Source organism: Pantherophis guttatus, chromosome 1 (genome assembly GCF_059756535.1).
Source record: "Pantherophis guttatus breed Tessera chromosome 1, ASM5975653v1, whole genome shotgun sequence".
Taxonomy (NCBI): Eukaryota; Metazoa; Chordata; class Lepidosauria; order Squamata; family Colubridae; genus Pantherophis; species Pantherophis guttatus.
In genome coordinates, this window is record NC_142063.1 from 44521538 (window position 1) to 44541760 (window position 20223).

Genomic DNA, 20223 nt, shown 5'->3' on the forward strand with positions numbered 1-20223 from the left:
GACATCACTTCTTTGCCCTTTTTTAAACTACAAAACACAACACAACACAACTGGCTCACCCACAATGTAAAAGCAGCTGTGCTAGACCCAAAATGGCCCCTGCAACAAGCAGGAACCTCACACAGCCACAAAAAGTCCAAAAAACCAACTTTCACACTTTACACACACAAAATTCCACATATAGCTTTGTGAGATTTTGTGTGTTTGTGTAGTTAGAGTGAAACACTACAGAAACACACAAAATCTCAGAAAGCTGCACAAATATTATTTTATTTTATTTTATTTTTATATAAAAGCAGCTAAATTTAAAACTTCCTAAACTTTAAATGGCTAGGTCTAAAACAAGAACAACTAAAAAAAACCCCAATTAACTATTTTTTTAAAGCTCCCAAAGGGGAAAAAATTGAAAAAAATGGGAAAAAATACCCAATTGAAGGGACAAGGCAGGCAGGCAGGCAGGCAGGCAGGCAGGCAGGCAGGCAGGCAGATAGAGCTGCTGACCGATGAGCTTGACTGCAGGCAGAGAGATTCAGTTGCTTGCTGATGCAATGGATTGCAGGGGTTACAGCAAGCGAAGCAAGGCAGGCGTTGCAACCAGAGGCTCAGGATTCAGTCCGAAGAGTGAAGATAAACAAGCTGGAGGCTGGGGGTGGGGAAGGGATTTTTGCTACCAGTTCTCCGAACTCCCCACCGCCATCACTACCTACTCGCCCGAGCCACTCCGAACCAGGAACATTTCACCCCTGCACCAAACTATCAAGTACTTAGAAGGTGAGGGTTCGGCAGCACAAGCAACTACAGCTAATGAGTTAAAAACCAGCTATCAACACACTCCAATCAATATCTAAAAAGTCACTTGCAACAGGCATTATAAATACCACACACAGAACAGCACTCTGCTAAAGACAAGTTCCCTGAAGATGGGCTCCAGCACAAATCCGAAAGCTCGGAAGACAAAATCTCTGGTCCCAGTGACTGATCCAGGTTGGATCCTGCAACCTTATCCTGGGACAACGTTCATTTGTGACAACTTTTATTTGTTTATATTGATGATATCTATTATAGAGCATCCTCGAAGGTCTTGTTTCAAAAGCCTTAACAATTTAAATTGCAACAGAGCAGTGGGTGCATAGGTAAAGAGAGGATGAAATAGGGTATAGAAATAAGTTGTGCCTGGGATTTTATATAATTATTCTTGCCTCTCTCAACTACTTTATAGTGTATTTATATATAATATTACAATGGTTCTCAACCTGTGGTCTGGAGACTCCTGGGGGCCCCCCCGATGCCATCATGGGGTCTGTGCAGGCTTGAAGAAATGTTATGATTTAAATATTGAGTTAAGTTCTGGGGATCTGTGGCCACAAAAGGTATTTAAAGGGCTCCGTGGTGAAGAAAAAGGTTGAGAACCATTGCAGTATTACGTGGCATACTGCAGTGGCATACAGGGATAAATTACTGTATTTTTCGCACTATAAGACGTACTAGACCATAAGGCGCACATTAGCTTTGGAGGAGAAAAACAAGGGGAAAAAATCTGCCTCTGCCTCCCAGCAGCCATCTGGTATTTTTCTGGCTAGCATCCTTACAGCAAATAGCCTGGTCAGCTTCAGCACATTATCGCAGCCCCAGCACGTGGCTTGTCAGGGTTCTGCTTCGTTGCGCCCACCACTGGTCAACTGAGCTGAGCTGCTGCCACAAGGGAATGCTGGAGCCTTCACTGCCGAGCAGCTGATCGATGGTTGGATCGGCCTTCCAGAATACTGCTGATCAGCTGTTCTAGGCGGCAGGGATTGCCACCACTACCTATCACCGCAGCCTCTTGCTGATTGCTGCTGCCGTTCGCCACCTATCACTGCCAGTGTGGCGGCAGCAATCAGTGGCAGCGGCAATAGGTGGTGGCTGCGATCCCTGCCGCCTAGAACAGCTGATCGGCAGTATTCTGGGAGACCGGTCCAACCGTCTATTGGTTGCTCGGCAGCGAAGGTTTGTTCCAGTGTTCCCTGGCGGCCATGACAGGCGGTGATGGCGGTAACAGGCGACAGTGGCAGTGACAAGTTGGTGAACACTGTCACCACACCAACCCCCCTCCCCCCACTGCAATATTTGCTCTATAACAGGGGTCACCAACCTTTCAGACCTCAGGGACCACTAAATTCATAATTATAAATCCTGCGGACTACTAATATGAATCCAGCGTGCTGCTCGCTGAAGCGCCTGGACTCATAGTGACGAGATGGGGACCTTCAGGCACTTAGCTTGGCCGCCTGTTAGACACTCAAAGAGCCATTTGAACCTGTTTCCCACAGAAAACAAAACACTGGGATCACTCATCTCTCTCTCATCTCTGTATCTCTTTCTCTCTCATCTTTTTCTTTCTCAGTATCTATCTCTCATCTCTTTTTCTCTGTCCCTCTCCCTCTCCTTCTCTCTCTCTCCCCTCTTCTTTCTCTCGCTCATCTCTCCCATCTTCTCTCTCCCCCTCCTCTTCCCTCTCTTCTTTCTATCCTCTTTCTGTCCCTATCTCTGTCTCTCATCTGTCCTCTCTCTCTCATCTCTCTCTCTTTCTCTGTCTCTGTCTGTAACTCTCTCTTTCTGTCTCTCTCTCTCTCATTTCCCTCTCTCTTCCCCCTCTCTCTTTCTGATTCTCCGGTGCAACCGAGGTGCATGCAGCACCAACAAGGGCTGGAAGAAACGCCTGCGAGACCCAGCAAGAATGAAGCTTTGCTCCCGCTCTGAAATATGAAGTGAATTTCCATCCCCTGCCCTTCCCTTCTCAGGCCAGGCGAGAAGTGATTGGGAGGGCGAGGGGCAGGGACAGCCAGTGGTGGGATCATCCAACAGGAAGCCACAGCAGGGGGATGAAAGAGCCATGGGTTGCCAATACCCGTTGCTTTGGCACGTCTGCGCCGCCACCCCCCCCCCTTGCTGCAACAGCACCATTACCTCATTCCACTCAGCCACTCAGGCGAGGGCTGCCCTACTCCTTGCACATTCACCACCTGCAAAGTTGCAAGTTGCATGTACCTCCCTCTACGGTAAAATTTCCAGCCCGACCATGAGCTGCCTGGCCAGTCCCATATTCCAGAGCTCTAGCCACAGGACTGCCCATTGGTAATCCCGGAACAGCTCCTCCACCCGGGGATGCTGTGGACCACCAAAATTTTCTCACATACCACCAGTGGTCTGCAGACCACCGGTTGGTGACCTCTGCTCTATAAGACACACAGACATTTCCACCCACTTTTTTTGGGGGGGTCTTACAATGCGAAAAATATGGTAAATTGGACCACCAGTTAACAAAGAACCAAATTTGGGGTACAGAATTCTTTCCTTAGAATTTAATGGATAATAGTTGAAGTACCTGGGAGATACTTCGGTGGAAGGTGGGGATTCAAAGGCCTTATCTTTAATAGTCCTCTAGTGACTATTCTAATGTCTGGCTATTTGGAAAAGGGTCATCACTGATCATCTGGCTCATGGGCATTTGTAATTTAACTTTCTCCACTCTTTCCAGGAAGAGAAAAGACCTTGAAGAGGAAGACATTCTAGAGAAGGAACTTTTATGTAGAAGCTCTTCACGGACAGACCAGCCTGAGCTGTTTTACTTCATTATTTTCCTCTGGGCAATAGTTTATTGCTTATTACTCCTTCCACAGCTTGTTAGCAGCCCACTTTGATCTCTGTGAATGCATCAGAGTAATAAAAGATAGCCACTTGAGGTTTATGTTTATGTGGCCATAATCCTTTCTTCAGGATGTAGTAATGCCTGCCAAAATAACCGGGTCAGGATTAAGAAGGAAGAGATTAAAACCTATTTGGGTTCTTTTTGTTCCTGCAAAGACCAACCAGAAGCCCATTAGCAGAATAAGGCAAAAGCAGTGGTGAAATCCAACTTTTTTTTACTACAGGTTCTGTGGGCGTGGTGTGGCTTGATGGGCATGGCAGGGGAATACTGCAAAATCTCCATTCCCACCCCACTCCAGGGGAAGGATACTGCAAAATCTCCATTTCCTCCCCACTCTGGGGCCAGCCAATGGTGGTATTTGCCAGTTCTCTGAATTACTCCAAATTTCTGCCACCGGTTCTCCAGAACCTGTCAGAATCGGCTGGATTTCACCCCTGGGCAAAAGCATCTCCTTGCTCATATTATCCTAGCAATGGATACTCATATACGTATTCCCTGTGATAATTTGTAGTCATTTTGATTAGTAGTCACTGGTAACCTTAGTCTTTGTGAATTGATCTAATCCTCTTTTAAAACTGCCCAAGTTGGGGGCATTACTACATACTGTGGCAGCAAATTTCATAGACCTCCTGAAGGAAATATTTTTGTCTATTCTGTCCTGATCATCTATCATTCAACTGCATTGGAAACTATAGTTTTAGTACTGATATAATGAATGAAAAAAATATTCTATTTTGTTCAAGTTGCACAACTTAACATTGGCATCTCCTTCCTCACCTTTTTCTAAATCAATAAGCTCAGATCTTGTAATCTTTTCTTATTGGGCTCAGAGCTGGTTCCATGGGTATTCTTATTTTACTGTTGCATTATATGACCTTTTGTGTACATAATATATATTTGTATAGAGAGATCTACACAGAGTGAAGACATTCGGTTAATGAATTCAGAATTTTTGTACATTTATGCCTTGCTTTGTAGGATGCAAAATAAAATGAACTATCTTGTAGGGAAATCTGTATTTAGAGTGTTTTGGTATTTCTTCCAAACTTATTCCTTTATTTCTAGCTTATTTGCACATCCATGAAATCTAATACATATACCCAGAACCAATATAGGGTAGTGGCTGAGATAATGGACTAGGACTGGAAGGACCCAGATTCTAATCCTCCCTCAGGCACAAAAACCAACTGGGTAACTTTGATCCAGTCACTCTCTCTCAGTCCTAGATAGAGAACTTGAAAACCAATTCTCTACCAACCCACACTGGACAAATGTGGTAATTATGCTCCACAACCTTCAGTGCAGAGACCTTGATACTGCAGTGGATTGATTTGGGCTAATATGCATACACACATACCCAACCATTTTGAATTGGCACCAAGATTTGTTTCAAAACCATAGTTTGGGATTAGCCTCTCTCTCCCTCCCTCCCTCCCTCCCTCTCTCTCTCTGTGTGTGTGTATATGAGTGTGTGTTTCACCAATATTGGAGCAAAGGATTTTGCTGGTGGATGTTGACATAACAATCTTTTAATCTTGTCTTGATTAATAAAATAATAAAAGTCTTGAGACTATATCCAATAAGAACAATGCCATTTACCAGCTCCTTTATTTGGCAGAATATGGATGGGGATGCCAGCAAAGTTTTTATCACCTCAAGGGAACAGATAGCACTTTCTTTCAGCCATGGGGAAAAGCCTGTGACTCTCATATTAGAAAAAGTTGGGAAGCACTCTGTGCTATTTTGGAGATAACTTATACATTATCTCTGCTGAAGCTGGCTGGGGAATTCTGAAAGTTGAAGTCCACCTCTTAAAGTTGCCAACATTGAGAAACACTGGACTGGATAGTGGATTACAGATTGTTTATCATACTGTGTATGTCACTTAATACTCATTACATAAGTTACATTACACAAGCATGTTTCCGTATTGTAATTTGAGAAACCACTGAAAATCACATTTATATAATAGAAAAAAATGTGTGGACAGAGCATTTGCTTAGGAGTATAACTTTTATATTCTATCAGTGTTCTTGATGCTGGTGCTTGCACGAAAGAAGATAAAATAAGCTTAATTCAGGAAACAACATACAGGTAATCCTTGTTTACTGACCACTTGTTCAGTGACCGTTTGAAATTACAATGCTGAAAAAGAAGACTTATGACTGGTCTTCAAAGTTGCTGCCTTGCAGCATCCCTGCAATCATGGGATCACAATTCAGGCACTTGGAAAATGGTACAGTTCAAAGTCAGAAGAGAAAAAGAACAATTGAGGGAAGGAGGAAGGAAGGGTCCTGAGAATTTCAAACTCAATATATAAGAGGCATGTTCCTGAGGGCTCAAGCTCCATTAATTCTCCTAAAATTGATCTTTTTTTTTTTTTAAAAAAAAGACAAACATTTATCCATAATGAAATCAGTACATTTTTATTCACTTGTTTGTACAATGAATTCATTGGTTGATTTAAAAAATCCTTATGATGTCATATTGAGGTAATAGTCATCATGTTATTCAAGGGTATTATCTATTTGTTGTTGTTAGTTGCAAAGTCATGTCCGACCCATCGCGACCCCATGGACGTTCCTCCAGGCCTTCCTGTCCTCTACCATCCTCTGGAGTCCATTTAAGCTCACGCCGACTGCTTCAGTGACTCCATCCAGCCACCTCATTCTCTGTTGTCCCCTTCTTCTTTTGCCCTCAATCTTTCTCAGCATTAGGCTCTTCTCCAGTGAGTCCTTCCTTCTCATTAGGTGGCCAAAGTATTTGAGTTTCATCTTCAGGACCTGGCCTTCTAAAGAGCAGTCACGGTTGATTTCTAGGAATGACCGGTTTGATCGCCTTGCAGTCCAAGGGACTCACAGGAGTCTTCTCCAGGACCATAGTTCAAAGGCGTCAATTCTTTGGCACTCAGCTTTACTAATGGTCCAACTTTCACAGCCATACATTGCAATTGGGAACACCATAGCCTTGACTATACACACTTTTGTTGGCAGGGTGACGTCTCTGCTTTTTAGTATGCTGTCTAGATTTGCCATAGCTTTCCTCCCCAGGAGCGTCTTTTAATTTCTTGGCTGCGGTCCCCATCTGCGGTGATCTTGGAGCCCAGGAAAATAAAATCTGTCACTACCTCCATTTCTTCACCATCTATTTGCCAGGAATTGAGAGGATGCCATGATCTTAGTTTTCTTAATGTTGAGTTTCAAGCCAACTTTTGCACTCTCCTTCTTCACCCGTATCAAGAGGCTCTTTAGTTCCTCTTCACTTTCTGCCATTAAAATGGTATCATCTGCATATCTGAGGTTGTTGATATTTCTCCCAGCAATCTTAATTCCAATTTTTGATTTATCTAGCTCCACCTTTCTCATGATGTGCTCTGTTAAATAGGCAGGGCGACAGTATACAGCCTTGCTGGACTCCTTTCCCAATTTTGAACCAATCAGTGGTTCCGTGTCCAGTTCTCACTGTTGCTTCTTGATCCACATATAGGTTACTCAAGAGACAAATAAGATGGTTTGGTACTCCCATCTCTTTAAGAACTTGCCACAATTTCAAGCCAGATGGAGAAAAGACCAGAAAACTGGTGTTATACAAAGTGATGAAAATTTAATTAAACAAATTAGAGATCAAAGTCCAATGCATATAAAAAGATTGTATAATATACTGATAGAGATGGACTCGGAAACAGAGCTAGTTAAGGACTGTATGATAAAATGGGCGCAGAATTTTGAACAGCCAATAATGATGGAAAAGTGGGAGAAAATATGGGTAACAAATGTGAAATTTACCAAAGCGCAAAATTTAAGGGACAACTTTTATAAAATGTTTTATAGATGGCATCTAGATCCAAAAAAGTTATCTCGTATGTATCCGAATGTACAACCAAAATGTTGGAGATGTAATTGTGAGGATGCTACTTATTTTCACATTTGGTGGACATGTAAAAAGGTTAAAGCGTTTTGGATTAAAATCTGGTGGATTTTACAAAATATTCTTAAAAAGAGGTTGAAATTTACACCACAGCTGTTTCTTCTGGGTATAGTTACAGACTGTACAGTTATAGAGACTAAATTGATTTTGAATTTAATAACTGCAGCAAGACTGTTGGTGGCACAATATTGGAAGAAGCAAGATTTACCTACAATCCAAGAGTGGACAATGAAAGTTATAAATCTAGCGGAAATGGCAAAAATCTCGGCGTACCTGAAGGATCATTCAAATGAAAGATATTTAAGAGATTGGAGAAGGTGGATAGATTATATTCAAAATAAATATCGGAATAAGAAATTGCAGATAGGTTATGAATGATCATATAGATATTTAGTGTGTCTTTAAGTAACAAAGCTAGGCGGGTAATTAGGGAATTGAAGAAACAAGAGATGTGAAATGTCATAATTGTTTAGATTAGGATTGATTATGATTGTTGAAGTTTATATCCTGTAATTTGTTCTGGGAAGGGGAGGGGGGGAGGGGGGAGGTTGAGGTAGGGAAGGGGGGGGAATATGTAAACTTTTTGTAAAACTTTTCAATAAAAAAAAAAAAAGAACTTGCCACAATTTGTTGTGATCCTCACAATCAAAAGCTTTAGCATAGTCAATGACACAGAAGTAGATGTTTTTCTGGAACTTCCTAGCTTTCTCCATGATCCAGCGTATGTTGGCAATTTGATCTCTAGCTCCTCTGCCTCTTCAAAATCCTACCTGTACTTCTGGTAATTCTCGGTCCACATATTGCTGGAGCCTAGCATGTAGGATTTTGAGCATAGCCTTGCTAGCATGTGAAATGAGTGCAATGGTGTGATAGTTTGAGCACTCTTTGGCATTGTCTTTCTTTGGAATTGGAATGTAAACTGACCTTTTCCAATACTCTTGAGTTTTCCAAATTTGCTGGCAAATTGAGTATAGCATTTTATTGCATCTGTCAGCGTTCCAAATTATGTTCTCCTCCAGCGCTGACATGAATGAAAAAGGGAGAAGCTTTGCTTTAATGCTGAGATGAACTTTTACCTAGTTTCCTGCTCTTTAGTAGATAGCGTTACCTGGGCGACAGAGGGAGGGGGGAAATTCCTGTGAGAAGAAAGTGCTTGGGACGAAGAGATGGATCTGCATGATGGCCAATGAGACATTGGGGTTGAAGAATGGAAAGGGAGGGTTTTGGAAGGAGGGGCCAGTTTTGGCTGCACAAAGAGTTCAGGGATGTTGTTCTCTTATTCTTAAATAATAAAAAAAATTCATTAGAGATCTTGCGTTTGAGAATGAAGTTTATTTAAGATAGCAACGAAACCTGACAGCATCGTCTTTTAAACTTTTGAATAGCTCAGCTGGAATATTGTCATCTCCACTAGCTTTGTTGTTGCTCAGATTTCCTAAGGCCCATTTGACTTCACATTCTAGGATGTCTGGCTTGAGGTCAGTGACCACCCCATCATGGTTATCCGGGATGTTAAGCTCGTTCTTGTATAGTTCTTCTGTGTAATTTTGCCACCTCTTCTTAATCTCTTCTGCCTCTGTTTGGTCCCTGCCATTTTGGTCCTTTATCATGCCCATCTTTGCATGAAACGTCCCCCTCATATCTCCAATTTTCTTGAAGAGATCTCTGGTCTTTCCTATTCTATTTTCTTCTATTTCTTTGCACTGTTCATTTAAGAAGGCATTCTTATCTCTTCTAGCTATTCTCTGGAATTCTGCATTCAATTGGGTGTATCTTTCTCTTTCTCCCTTGCCTTTCACTTCCCTTCGTTCCTCAGCTATTTGCAAAGCTTCCTCAGACAGCCATTTTGCTTTCTTGCATTTCTTTTTCTTTGGGATGGTTTTAGTTGCTATCTCTTGTACAATGTTGTGAACCTTCGTCCATAGTTCTTCAGGCACTCTATCAGATCTAATTTCTTAACTATTTGTCACCTCTACTGTATATTCATCAGGGATATGATTTAGTTCATATCTGAGTGGCCTAGTGCTTTTCCCTACTTTCTTCAATTTAAGCCTAAATTTTTCAACAAGAAGCTCATGATCTGAGCCACAGTCAGCTCCTGGTCTTGTTTTTACTGACTGTATAGAGCTTGTCCACCTTTGCTGCAGAGCACATAGTCAATCTGATTTCTGTGTTGACCGTCTGGTGATGTCCATGTGTAGAATCGTCTCTTGGATTGTTGGAAAAGAGTATTTCCTATGACCATTGTATTCTCTTGACAAAATTCTATCAGCCTGTGCCCTGCTTCATTTAGTATTCCAAGGCCAAACTTTCCTATTATTTCAGTTATCTTTTGGCTTCCTACTTTAGCATTCCAATCCCCCATGATGATAAGGACATCATTTTTTGGTGTTAATTCTATAAAGTGCTGTAGGGCTTCATAGAACTGGTCAATTTCATCCTCTTCAGCACCAGTGGTTGGGGCATAGACTTGGACTACCATGATATTGAATTGGATTGAGGCCTGTGCTTCCAAATATGGAATTCATTTACTAGAATTTCAACTATATTTCCTGATTTTCTAATTCCAGTGTTTGTGGAAACTTCCATTAGTATCACTCAAATATTGAAGGTAGGATCTGTGGATCCTTAACTTCTTGTGAAGATTTATCACCTGTGGACTCAGTGTTACTATGGTCTCTGATTTCTTAAGTTTCCAACAATGGTCATTGACTTTGGAAGTAGAATCTGAAACTGAGTTACACAATAAGCAGATGATACTGGTAGGTTTGGCAGTTTTATTGATGGGAGAAATGCTTCAAATGTAAAAACAAAAAAAGCATTTATAGAAAGTTTTTTAAATTTGCTTTTCATTCCCCCCCCATCCCCCAACTCAGCGTACCAGTTGTTACACTGGTTGAATCCCATCACTGATGCTATCACTGATGATGTTACCTAGTTTGGGTAATGAAATGTCTGCAAGAAAACAAGCAAGATCAGAGAGTACCAAGAAACTCTCAGTTTCTAACAATCTATTTTTTAAAAGATTCTTTTTTTACTTTTAATATAAAATTAAATTTATTTTTTTTAATAAATAGAAATGCAAACACATTCTATCCTTTCATATTTTTTCCTGCTTCAACATATGAATGTTTGCAATTATTTTTTTAAAACTAATAAACATTAGATGCACAATTGAAATTGCAAATGGGATCTTTGTTTGCAAAACAATTCATCTGCAGTCATACTTTTAAAAAGAGGATGCAATAATGAACAGCTTAAAACATTTTTATGTTCCAAGTCTTCAAATAAAAGAGATGGATTTTCTGTGCTAAATTGTTTCTATCTGCTTATTTACTTCTGAATATAATTAAATGTTTAGCTTATATTAAGGAAGAGAAAAATCTTCCTTAAACAGACTAGGAACAGTGATAAAGACATAAATCTGAAGCCAGGAATATATAATGAAAGCCTCTACCCAATAATTACATTCCTTAAATTAATCAGCCAATCAATCAATCAATCTAGCTAGCTAGCTGCCTCATCTAGCTAATGTACTCTTCTCTTCTAGCATTTATACTCAAATGCATTGTTACCATTTTGGTAAAACGTTCTGAAACAGGCATACAGAAAACAACTAGTGTGAACCCCCATAAGGGAGGATGAGACAGGCCTCCACTCTCCTGGACTTTTGGAAATATCTGAAGAACTGCCTCTGCCATCTTGCTTGGGGCTCACATAGCACCAAGCTATGGGGCTCGTTAGCACCTTGAAAGCCTTCTTTCCACTTTTTAAATTTTGAATTTTAACTAACTTTGCCTCCAAATAGAATACTGTATTTATATACAGTTTTTATGTTTTTATATTTTTCTTGTACATCACCCAGAATTCCTCTATGAGGAAAATACAGTTCCTAAATTTGACATACAAATAAACAAGTGACATTTCACAATTAATTTCAAGGGATATGCCTGCAATCCTATTTATAGTTACTTGGAAGTCAATTCCACAACACAATGATCTTCATTTCTGATTGCATATTATTAATAAGCATCAAACATAAAAGAGCTTTAGCCAACTTAAATGCAGTCTTTAGCTTTTATACAGAAATGCTAATATTTTGCAATCAAATGGCCTTTAAACCATTAGAAAGAGTATGTGAGCCACCAGAGAGACAAATATCTGGCTTCATTCTCTGATGTTTCCACTTTCAACTATAACAGATATTTATTTCCCACATTTTTATAAATAATTTAAGGTGGTAAACATACCTAATATTCCTTACCTCTACTGACCAATTGAGAGAGTGACTGACCTTGGCCAGTCACTCTCTCAGCCCACCTCACAGGGTTGTTGTGGGCAGAGAGAGAGTGGCTAGCCCATTGTCATCCAGCCAGCTTTCATGCCTAAAGTTGGATTAGAACTCAATCTCCTGATTTCTTGGCCAGCATCTTAACCATTAAATTATTTATGAGAGCCACCAAACTGGCTCTCAAAAATAATTTAGTAATTAATATTTAATATTAATATTTAGTAAATAATTTAGTAGCTTATCTTTTGTTCCGTTTGCTATGAACTCCTTATTTCAAATGTTGAAGTATTTACAATCAAAGCAACATGACCTTTTAATTCAAGTTGTCAGATAAATATTTCCTTCAGTGAGTGGTTATATATATTACTCCTAATTTTTTCCTCCTCATAGCAGAAAAAAAGGGAACCCTGTAGAGATTATGAGCTCTGATTTTATTTTTCAGTTTAGCCTGAATAGGTCTACAATGACCTACAGGGCAAATCTGGCTCACATCAGCTACTATATTAATTTTTAGCCTGCTATTTAATACAGGTAGTCCTCAATTTGATCACAATTAAGCCCAAAATTTATGTTTCTAAGTGAAACACTTAAATGAGTTTTGCCTCATTTTATGACCTTTCTTGCCACAGTTGTTACGTGAATCACTGCAGTTGTCAAGTTAATAACATGATTAAGTGAATCTGGCTTCTCCATTGTCTTGGCTTGTCAAGTCGCAAAAGATGATCACATGACCCCGGGATACTGCAACCATCACTAGTCATTTGCCAAACATCTGAATTTTGATCACGTGGCCATGGGAATGCTGCAATAGTTGTAAGGGTGAAAACTGGTCATGTCCCTTTTTTCAGTGCCGTTGTAACTTCGAACAATCACTAAATGAATTTTTGTAAGTCAAGGACTGCTTATAAAGTTTTAGAGTTTTTCAATATCTGCCACAAAAAAAATCAGCCCAGCTACTTCAATTATGTATGATTCAGATGCCTTCTCTCCCTACCTCAAATGTCTTCATTCTTGCCAAAAACATATCTCCTCCTCTCTACTAACATCTCATATAGCAACTTTATAGTATTTAACATTCTACATCTTATTTTCCTCTTGACCATTTACTGTTATCTTTCTGATAGGCCAGAATACACAGAATAACTTTGATTTTGAACCACCAGTCTCTTACCTAAATGAAAAACAAGTTGCACTACACTATCCATCTTTAGTCCTGAGCCTAAGAAAACAAAACATTAACTTCAACTGCTGTAAGCTCATTGAGCATGTAGACTGACACGGCTTTAAAAGAAGCAAGACAAATTCAGTTGGATTGGGTTATGATCAGCTGCTATTCTTGATGTCTGTATGAATACATAGGATCACAGATTTATATCTCAATTGTAACTACTGAAAACCTATTGAGAAGATCAGAGAGTGACACATCACTGGAGAAATGAATTCTCTAGAGAGATGTTTTCTGTGCCTATCATGCTGTTGTAAACACAGAGGTATGTTAATGTAAAGCTAGTGGTGGCAGTTTTGAGATTGATATAAGACTTGTAAAATGGGGTGTTGGGAGTCTGCTGGATACAAATCTGCTGGATTCAAAAACCCCTTTTTGATGGACTCCAAAACTGTACCTTTGAGTCATACCAACCTACATACGAAGCAACGAAAGTGCATTTTCTCCTGTATTCTGGGTTTCCTTTTCTAGTTTTGAACACAGAAAAATATTAGATATTGTTCTTTTCCTCAACAAAAAAAAGGAACTTAATTTTATACATACATCAGTCATTTTTCAGCCGAGTAAACTCTCAAAGCAATTTAATGTTGCCTTTTGAAAAAGCATCTTTGCGCCAACCTGGATGGCTGAGAATCTCCATACACACTTAAATTTAGGTATCTTTCTTATCTATTTCTTTGGCTTATTTATACAGTTTTTCCATGTTCTGCATAATGTTGCTTACCCTGAAAGGGAACAGCATAACCAGTAGATAAATACAGTTAATTTTGTTAATTTCGAACAACCTAAATTTTGCCTCTGGAATAACGCATGAGCTTTTTTGAAACTCCCTTGTGATCACGAGTTACATGCAGGATGACTGCAGCTTCATACATTCGAAGGGCACTACCCTCGCTTTCGTCGAGAAGACCCAACTCCACACCGTTGGCGCAAACACAGCCCGAGAATGCAAACTCTCCGGCTTCTGCAATAAGGAAAAAAGGGCAAGAAAAGCACTCGAACGACTAAGATCCGGCCATCGGCGCACGTGAATTTCTCCAGCAAACCCCTCCTCCTTCTCCCAGCCGCTTTCCAACCTCTTTGGCCGTCTCCGGCATTCCCATTGGCTAATCTCTCCACCTTTGACCTCTAACCCGGCTTTCCTCGCCAATCGCGCTCGTTCTTTTATTTTATTGAGTAAACGGCGAGGAGGCGGACGGGGGAAAGAAAAGGGCACGCGGTGAGAGAGAGAGAGAGAGAGAGAGGAAGAGAGAGAGAGACGCGCTCGAGAGAGATGTTAGGTGAGTTCGTCGCGTGGGTGCCGCGCGCTTGGACACGCTGCCGGACGAGCGAGAGGCGTTGACTTTTCAGACTGGGGTTTTGCGGCGACGGCGTGGCATTGGGCCTTCTCGACGAAAGCGGGGGTGGAACCCTTTTTTTTTTTTGCGTAGGCAGGGGCGGGGAGGAAGCTTGTCGCAGCCGGCCCCAGGTAAATGGAGGAACCTGTCAGTTGAGAGGAGGAGGAGGAGGAGGAGGCGACCAAGGTGAAATGGCGGCGGCGGTACCAATGGCGGCACAATGAGGCGACGCCTGTAAACCGGGTAAACTCCGGACTGTCCCACCTGGCAGGTAGGAGGCGCCGTTGACCGTTTTCTGTTGCTCCCCGCCTCTGTTTTCGCTTCCTTGGGTCGAGTTGGAGCTTTCCAGGTTCTGCTCCCCGGCGTGAGGGTCGAGGGCCCAGCACCTGATGCTGGCTGGACTCGCCTTTCTTTCCTCTCGTCAGGGCAGCTGGGCGCCACTTGGGAACGCCGGGTCGGAAAAAAAACGTGTGGAAAAAGCAGCAGCCTTTGTCTTCCATCCAAGCGGCTGCACTCGAGGCCTCTCCTTAAGTTACCCGCCGCCCTCTCTCTTTTTTCCCCGGAGGTGGCGCGGTTTGGAAAGAGCTTCCGTGGTTTTTTTCTTCTCCTCACGACCACCCCCTCCTCTTTTTTTTTTTTTTTTTTAAATCACAAAATCGGTTAATCCAGGTACATATGTCTTTATGTTATAATAAATTGGCGTTGAGCATTCTTGAAGGAAATCTGGGAATGGGGGGGTTATGAATTTTTTTACCCAATAACATCTGCCAGTTATACTAGTCTTTCATATCGGATCTCGCCCATCTGGGTGCGGTGAATTGGGGTTGATAAGGCAACAATTACCGCCGTTTTGTTTGAAGTTCGAGGCGGTTTTGTTAACTCCTCTCAGTTAGGAGTAAATAGCATTGTTAAAAGAGTTCTGAAAAGCTGCATCAGGACCTACCGTATTTGCAATGTGAAGTTAATCTTTTGTAGTGGATTGAGAAGAGGGACATTCGACACCGAATTTAGAGATCTCCTTTCATTCAGGGTTAGATTAGCTGCCGTTTTTTAGATTCTCTTCCTGCAATGTCTGGGCCAGAACATAGGAAAATTCTACATTTATCCCTCTTAGTTTTTTCCTTTTTTTCAGTTTCCTCCCCTGGTTGTTCTTTGGTGATCCTCTTGGTGTAGTTTCCGAGAAATAAGAATGCCTCAATATAACATGTGGAACTACAGAGATTTTATTAAAGCAATCCCCAACCATCTATATCTTGATAGCTTTGAAATAGATGTAAGGACATCTACTAACCCCATATTTGTTTATTTTTTAAAAAAAATCTGTCTAGGTCAGGACATTGTTGCAAGTATTGTTTTCCCCCCCCCACTGTATTTCTTAAACTAACTTTTCTTTATCCGTTTCAAGTTGCCACTGAACAAAATATGCCTATCAGTGTAACAGTTTTGTTGTTTCTGATTTCTAGTTGCCTTCTGTCTGTTTGGCAAATTGGAAACAAGACCCCTTAACACAATGGAAATAACAGTCTGCTTTAGAATTTTTAAAAAATGCTTTATCTTTTGAAATGCTATATGTCAATGCTATATATTGAATTAATGCTTCAAATTGTGTTTTAAAAATGTGGGAAATCCTAGGAGATTGAATTTGATCGTGATGTTTTTAATATATAAATCAAGCTTCAAGTAACGTAAACTCTCATATTCTCAATTTGATTTGTAGGAAAGTTCCATAAATACTCTGTGATGGTTGTATTTTTTTATAGATAAACATATTTTTAAAGTTGAATTCAGTTGATTTTTGAGCAATGTAGGAAGAATACCTTCTTAGGGAAGTTTTATTAATGCAAATGCAGTGCACAGTATGTGTTGTCTTATCTGCAACTACTTTGAGTCTCAGTAGTGTAGGGTTTCCTGCCTAAGCAGGGGGTTGGACTAGAAGACCTCCAAGGTCCCTTCCAACTTTGTTATTCTGTAATTCTGTTAGTGAGAAGAAGCTAGTTTTCTCATATTAGACTACAGGTTAGATTGACCTGGCATTGTTGTGACATTTATTAATCTGTACACTATGAGATACAGACCAGCACTACCAGATTACACTTTGCTCTAAACCAGGAACATATACATATACTAAAACTGAATGCAATGCTTTGTTTTTTCATTACAAAGCCAAGGAATTTAGTCAAATCAGTGGTTTAGGAAAGCAGATACAGAATTGCAAAACAAGATACTGCAAAGTATGTGCTTAGCACAAGCATTTGTGTTCAAGATAAAAACTGGACCTGCTACACAGATTTGCAGAGAAATGAATGTATGTGATAGTCCTATTAATCAATTGAGAGAAACAAAAAATTGCAACTGGTTAACATCTAATAATATGAATGCATTCCTTGTATGATTAGATCCTTCCCAAACTGAAGCAGGTGTTTAATATATAGTGAAAATGTTTACAGAATTGAAAAGTCATTAGTAATTCAAAGGGATATAATCAGTGCCATGCAAGTATGCTTCTGTTCATTCTTACATCTCTATTCTCTGGAATGGGTTTTGAGAAAAAAAGTAAATGTACACCGAATGAAGGCAAATGTACACCATTCAATAAAACTCAAAATTCTAATCAGCTATAATACTGTTCAATTTTTGGAGCGCTAAATGAATAATTGCAGACACAGCATCATAATCAGAAACAGCCATTTTGATTATCAGTTAAATAGAAAATTAGGATGGCATCTTTTTAAATTCTCTGTTGTATTAACTGAGAAGAAAGGGGAGGTGATGTGTACCATAATGACAACTTCTAATACTAATACTAATACTATACCACAAGTTTATTTAAGATGGGTACGAAACATTATTGAACTGCCATCTTTTGCTGTAATGAAAATACCTTAATTATTGTTTTAGATTAGTTTTAACAGATGTTACTCCAGTTTATCCTATTTTGGATTTTTGAACAGAGAAACTCAAAACTACTAAAAGAAGGCTAAAGACTTGTTTTGGCTTTTTAATATCAAAGAGAATTTGAACACATTTTTCTGCATTTCATTTCTCTAACCCCTAGTTTTAATAGTTAAACTGTAAAGACATTGCTTTATAGCATAATCTGAATATGGTTTTCTGCAGTTAATTAGGAGCAGAATTTAAATTAAATTAAATTAAATTAATTTAATTTAAAAGCTTGCCTAAACCATAAAATAAATGTTTGACTGAAATTTGAAAGTGCTATAACTTCTTTGTTTAACAATGAAATTTCATGTCAGCATCTAAAAGCAGGGATGAAAATTCAAGGTGGAAAAAAACGAGCAAGATGACTGTATCCAGATTCTATCAATCCACTCTTTATTTAAAATACCTAGTTATAAAGTTGCCAGTACCCTTAACACTGAAGGATATGTCCACAGGGTATACCAGAAATTAATTTTTCACATGTATGTGTTCTTGCTTTATTTATGCAAGACCTCTTTATGGGGCAAAAACTTGAAAAAGAATATAGAGATTCATTTTGATCAAATTATCAGAAGAAAATTATTAGCATTCTTAATGCAACACAGGTAATCTCTTAAACAGTTTTATCACATGTAGAACAGCCATTTTTTAATTTGAGAAGCATGTTCAGAGAATCCTATAACCTTTTCAGGGCTGCATAATACAATGCAAGTTATCTTAAAAGCAGTGCAGTCTTCTAGTATTATTCACATGGTATAAATATTTTTAATTAAATACTGAACAATTCAAATATTGTTTAACAGATTTTGTTTAGTAGAACAAAATTGGAGAATTGATAATACATTTTTGAGTAATACTGTATTGAACAGTGGCAAAATTGTAGAAAATATACAGCAGATACAATTTGGAAAACAGTTTTGCCCCTCGATTTGCATAAAGCAGTGAGGCATTTCTTTCTCTCTGTAAACATATGCACATATAAAAAGATATGCTTTCTTTCCAGGTTTTGAACACAATTGCAGGGAAGAAGCCTTGTCCTTCTTTGTGATATTTCTGTGGGTTATTTTTGGAACAGTGATCTGCAGAAGATTGGTTGGGAGATGGGGAATGAAATGTGCAATTCCAAATGTCTGCCAAACATTTGGAATATGCTTTTTTTCAGCACTGTTGAGTGCTTTTTCATAGTATCTTTGTCCATTCAGCAAACTGGAAGAAACTGATAGTTCATCCTTGCGATCTACCATATAAGGCTGCAAAAAATTTTGAGAATTGCAGTATATGTTGCAAGATGTACAGCACATTGGCTGTATATTGTTAATATCTACCTCAATGGATGAGGAGTGATATTTAACTGTTGCTCTGTTTCTGCTTGTAATCTTAAGAAATGTGATTAAATTATTCTTAATCTAAGATAGTTAAGACTTGAAGAAGTAAAGAAAAAGTATTGGGATACTTTCTTCATCTAGAATTAACTCATCCAATATAAATATTGCAAGAAAAATATGCTTTTAATTCCTAATTATTGGGATATGAGAGAGAGGGGTAGAAGCCAGGAGGAAGTGCTTGTTTGTGGTAGCCCCACATTATAGAACAGCTTCCCCATGGAAATTAGACTTTATATGTACTTTATATTGTTGTTTTATGTATACACTGCACAGTTGTATCAACATAAAAATATAATAAATATTTCTTATCAGGATTTAGCAGTGTAATGTTCCTCAGAATGATCTGCATATACAGTTACCTTTGTTCTTTATTTTCCATTATCATCATGGTCAAATTGTTAAAATACTAAGATTTTTTAGATCAGCTGATTGAGGTTATTAAATTCTTCAAAATAAACTGTCTACAATTTATCTTTCTTTGTGTATACACAAACACACACATAATAAGCTGTCTTGGTCTTAGATTGTTCTGATGCTGGAAAAATTTCAATCAGAGTATTTCTGTAGGAAAAAAACACAAATGCCAACAGATTTAGCATGTTTAAATAGTTTAAAAAATCAGTGTTAGGATTTGATCATCCTTCATTTCAAAAAAATATAGACATCCCCTAAATTCCGCTGAAGATGTTACTTAGCCTGGTAAAGACACGTTGGAAACCAACCCATAAGCTCTGAGAACTCTAATACTCTAATAACTACAAATTTTAAGATCTATTTAGATCTGGACTTGACAAATCTTTTGACATCAGTACTTTCTAATCGTGTTTAGATTTGTTTATATTTTAAAATAGCTGAGATATTTTATTTATATCCTGCTTTTATTATTTTTATAAATAAGATGACAAACACACAGTATACTCCTAATTTCTTCACAACAATAACCCTATGAGATGGGTTGGCCTTGAGAGAGCACAACTGGCTCAAAGTTGCCCAGTCTGCTTTCATGACTAGGGCTGGATTAGTTTCCTGGCTTCTGATCTTGAACCATTGGACCAAGCTAACTTTCTTAGATATCATACAAAGATAGGCAAAAAAAAAAAAAAACCCAACAAAAAACCCATTAGTGAGACTTCTATATTCAGAAATCAAGAAAAACTGGTATTGCAATTGTTGGTGTTTCATGGCCGTGGTCAGTTGCTTCCCCCCCTCCATTCAGTGAAATATATAATTAGACAAATAGTAACTATGTGTTCAAAATGCAAGGAAGTGCTTTATATAAATATCTGAAAAATAAACGAGTTTCAATTTTTTCTCACTTCATTTGACACAGTAAATTATAAAGCTGATATTTGTCTATTGAGATTGTCCAGCTCATGGGTCTCTTGCCCCATATACCATTGCAACTGGTGCAGTAGCTGAAGCTGTCATAG

The 20223-nt window shown here is 39.1% G+C and overlaps 2 protein-coding genes across 16 annotated transcripts in view; both read left to right on the forward strand.

Annotated features, from left to right (window-relative positions):
* CLMN (calmin) overlaps positions 1-3721 on the forward strand; it is an 87283-nt gene extending 83562 nt beyond the window's left edge. For all 4 annotated transcript variants that reach the window (XM_034418413.3, XM_034418414.3, XM_087872572.1 and 1 more), the window contains one exon: positions 3518-3721. In XM_034418413.3, the coding sequence (XP_034274304.1) occupies positions 3518-3680 (163 nt within the window). In that variant the 3' untranslated portion in view covers positions 3681-3721. The remainder of the gene's footprint in view (positions 1-3517) is intronic.
* Positions 3722-14054: 10333 nt separating this feature from the next.
* The window catches only part of DICER1 (dicer 1, ribonuclease III), a 57241-nt gene continuing 51072 nt past the window's right edge, over positions 14055-20223 (forward strand). For 3 of the 12 annotated variants that reach the window (XM_087872536.1, XM_087872531.1, XM_087872554.1), the window contains exons 1-2: positions 14286-14411; positions 14562-14739. The gene's annotated coding sequence lies outside the window, so the exon portion shown is untranslated. Of the gene's footprint in view, positions 14412-14543; positions 14740-14781; positions 15138-20223 lie in introns of those variants that run through there. The other 9 variants (XM_087872565.1, XM_087872558.1, XM_087872534.1 and 6 more) reach the window with 8 other exon arrangements.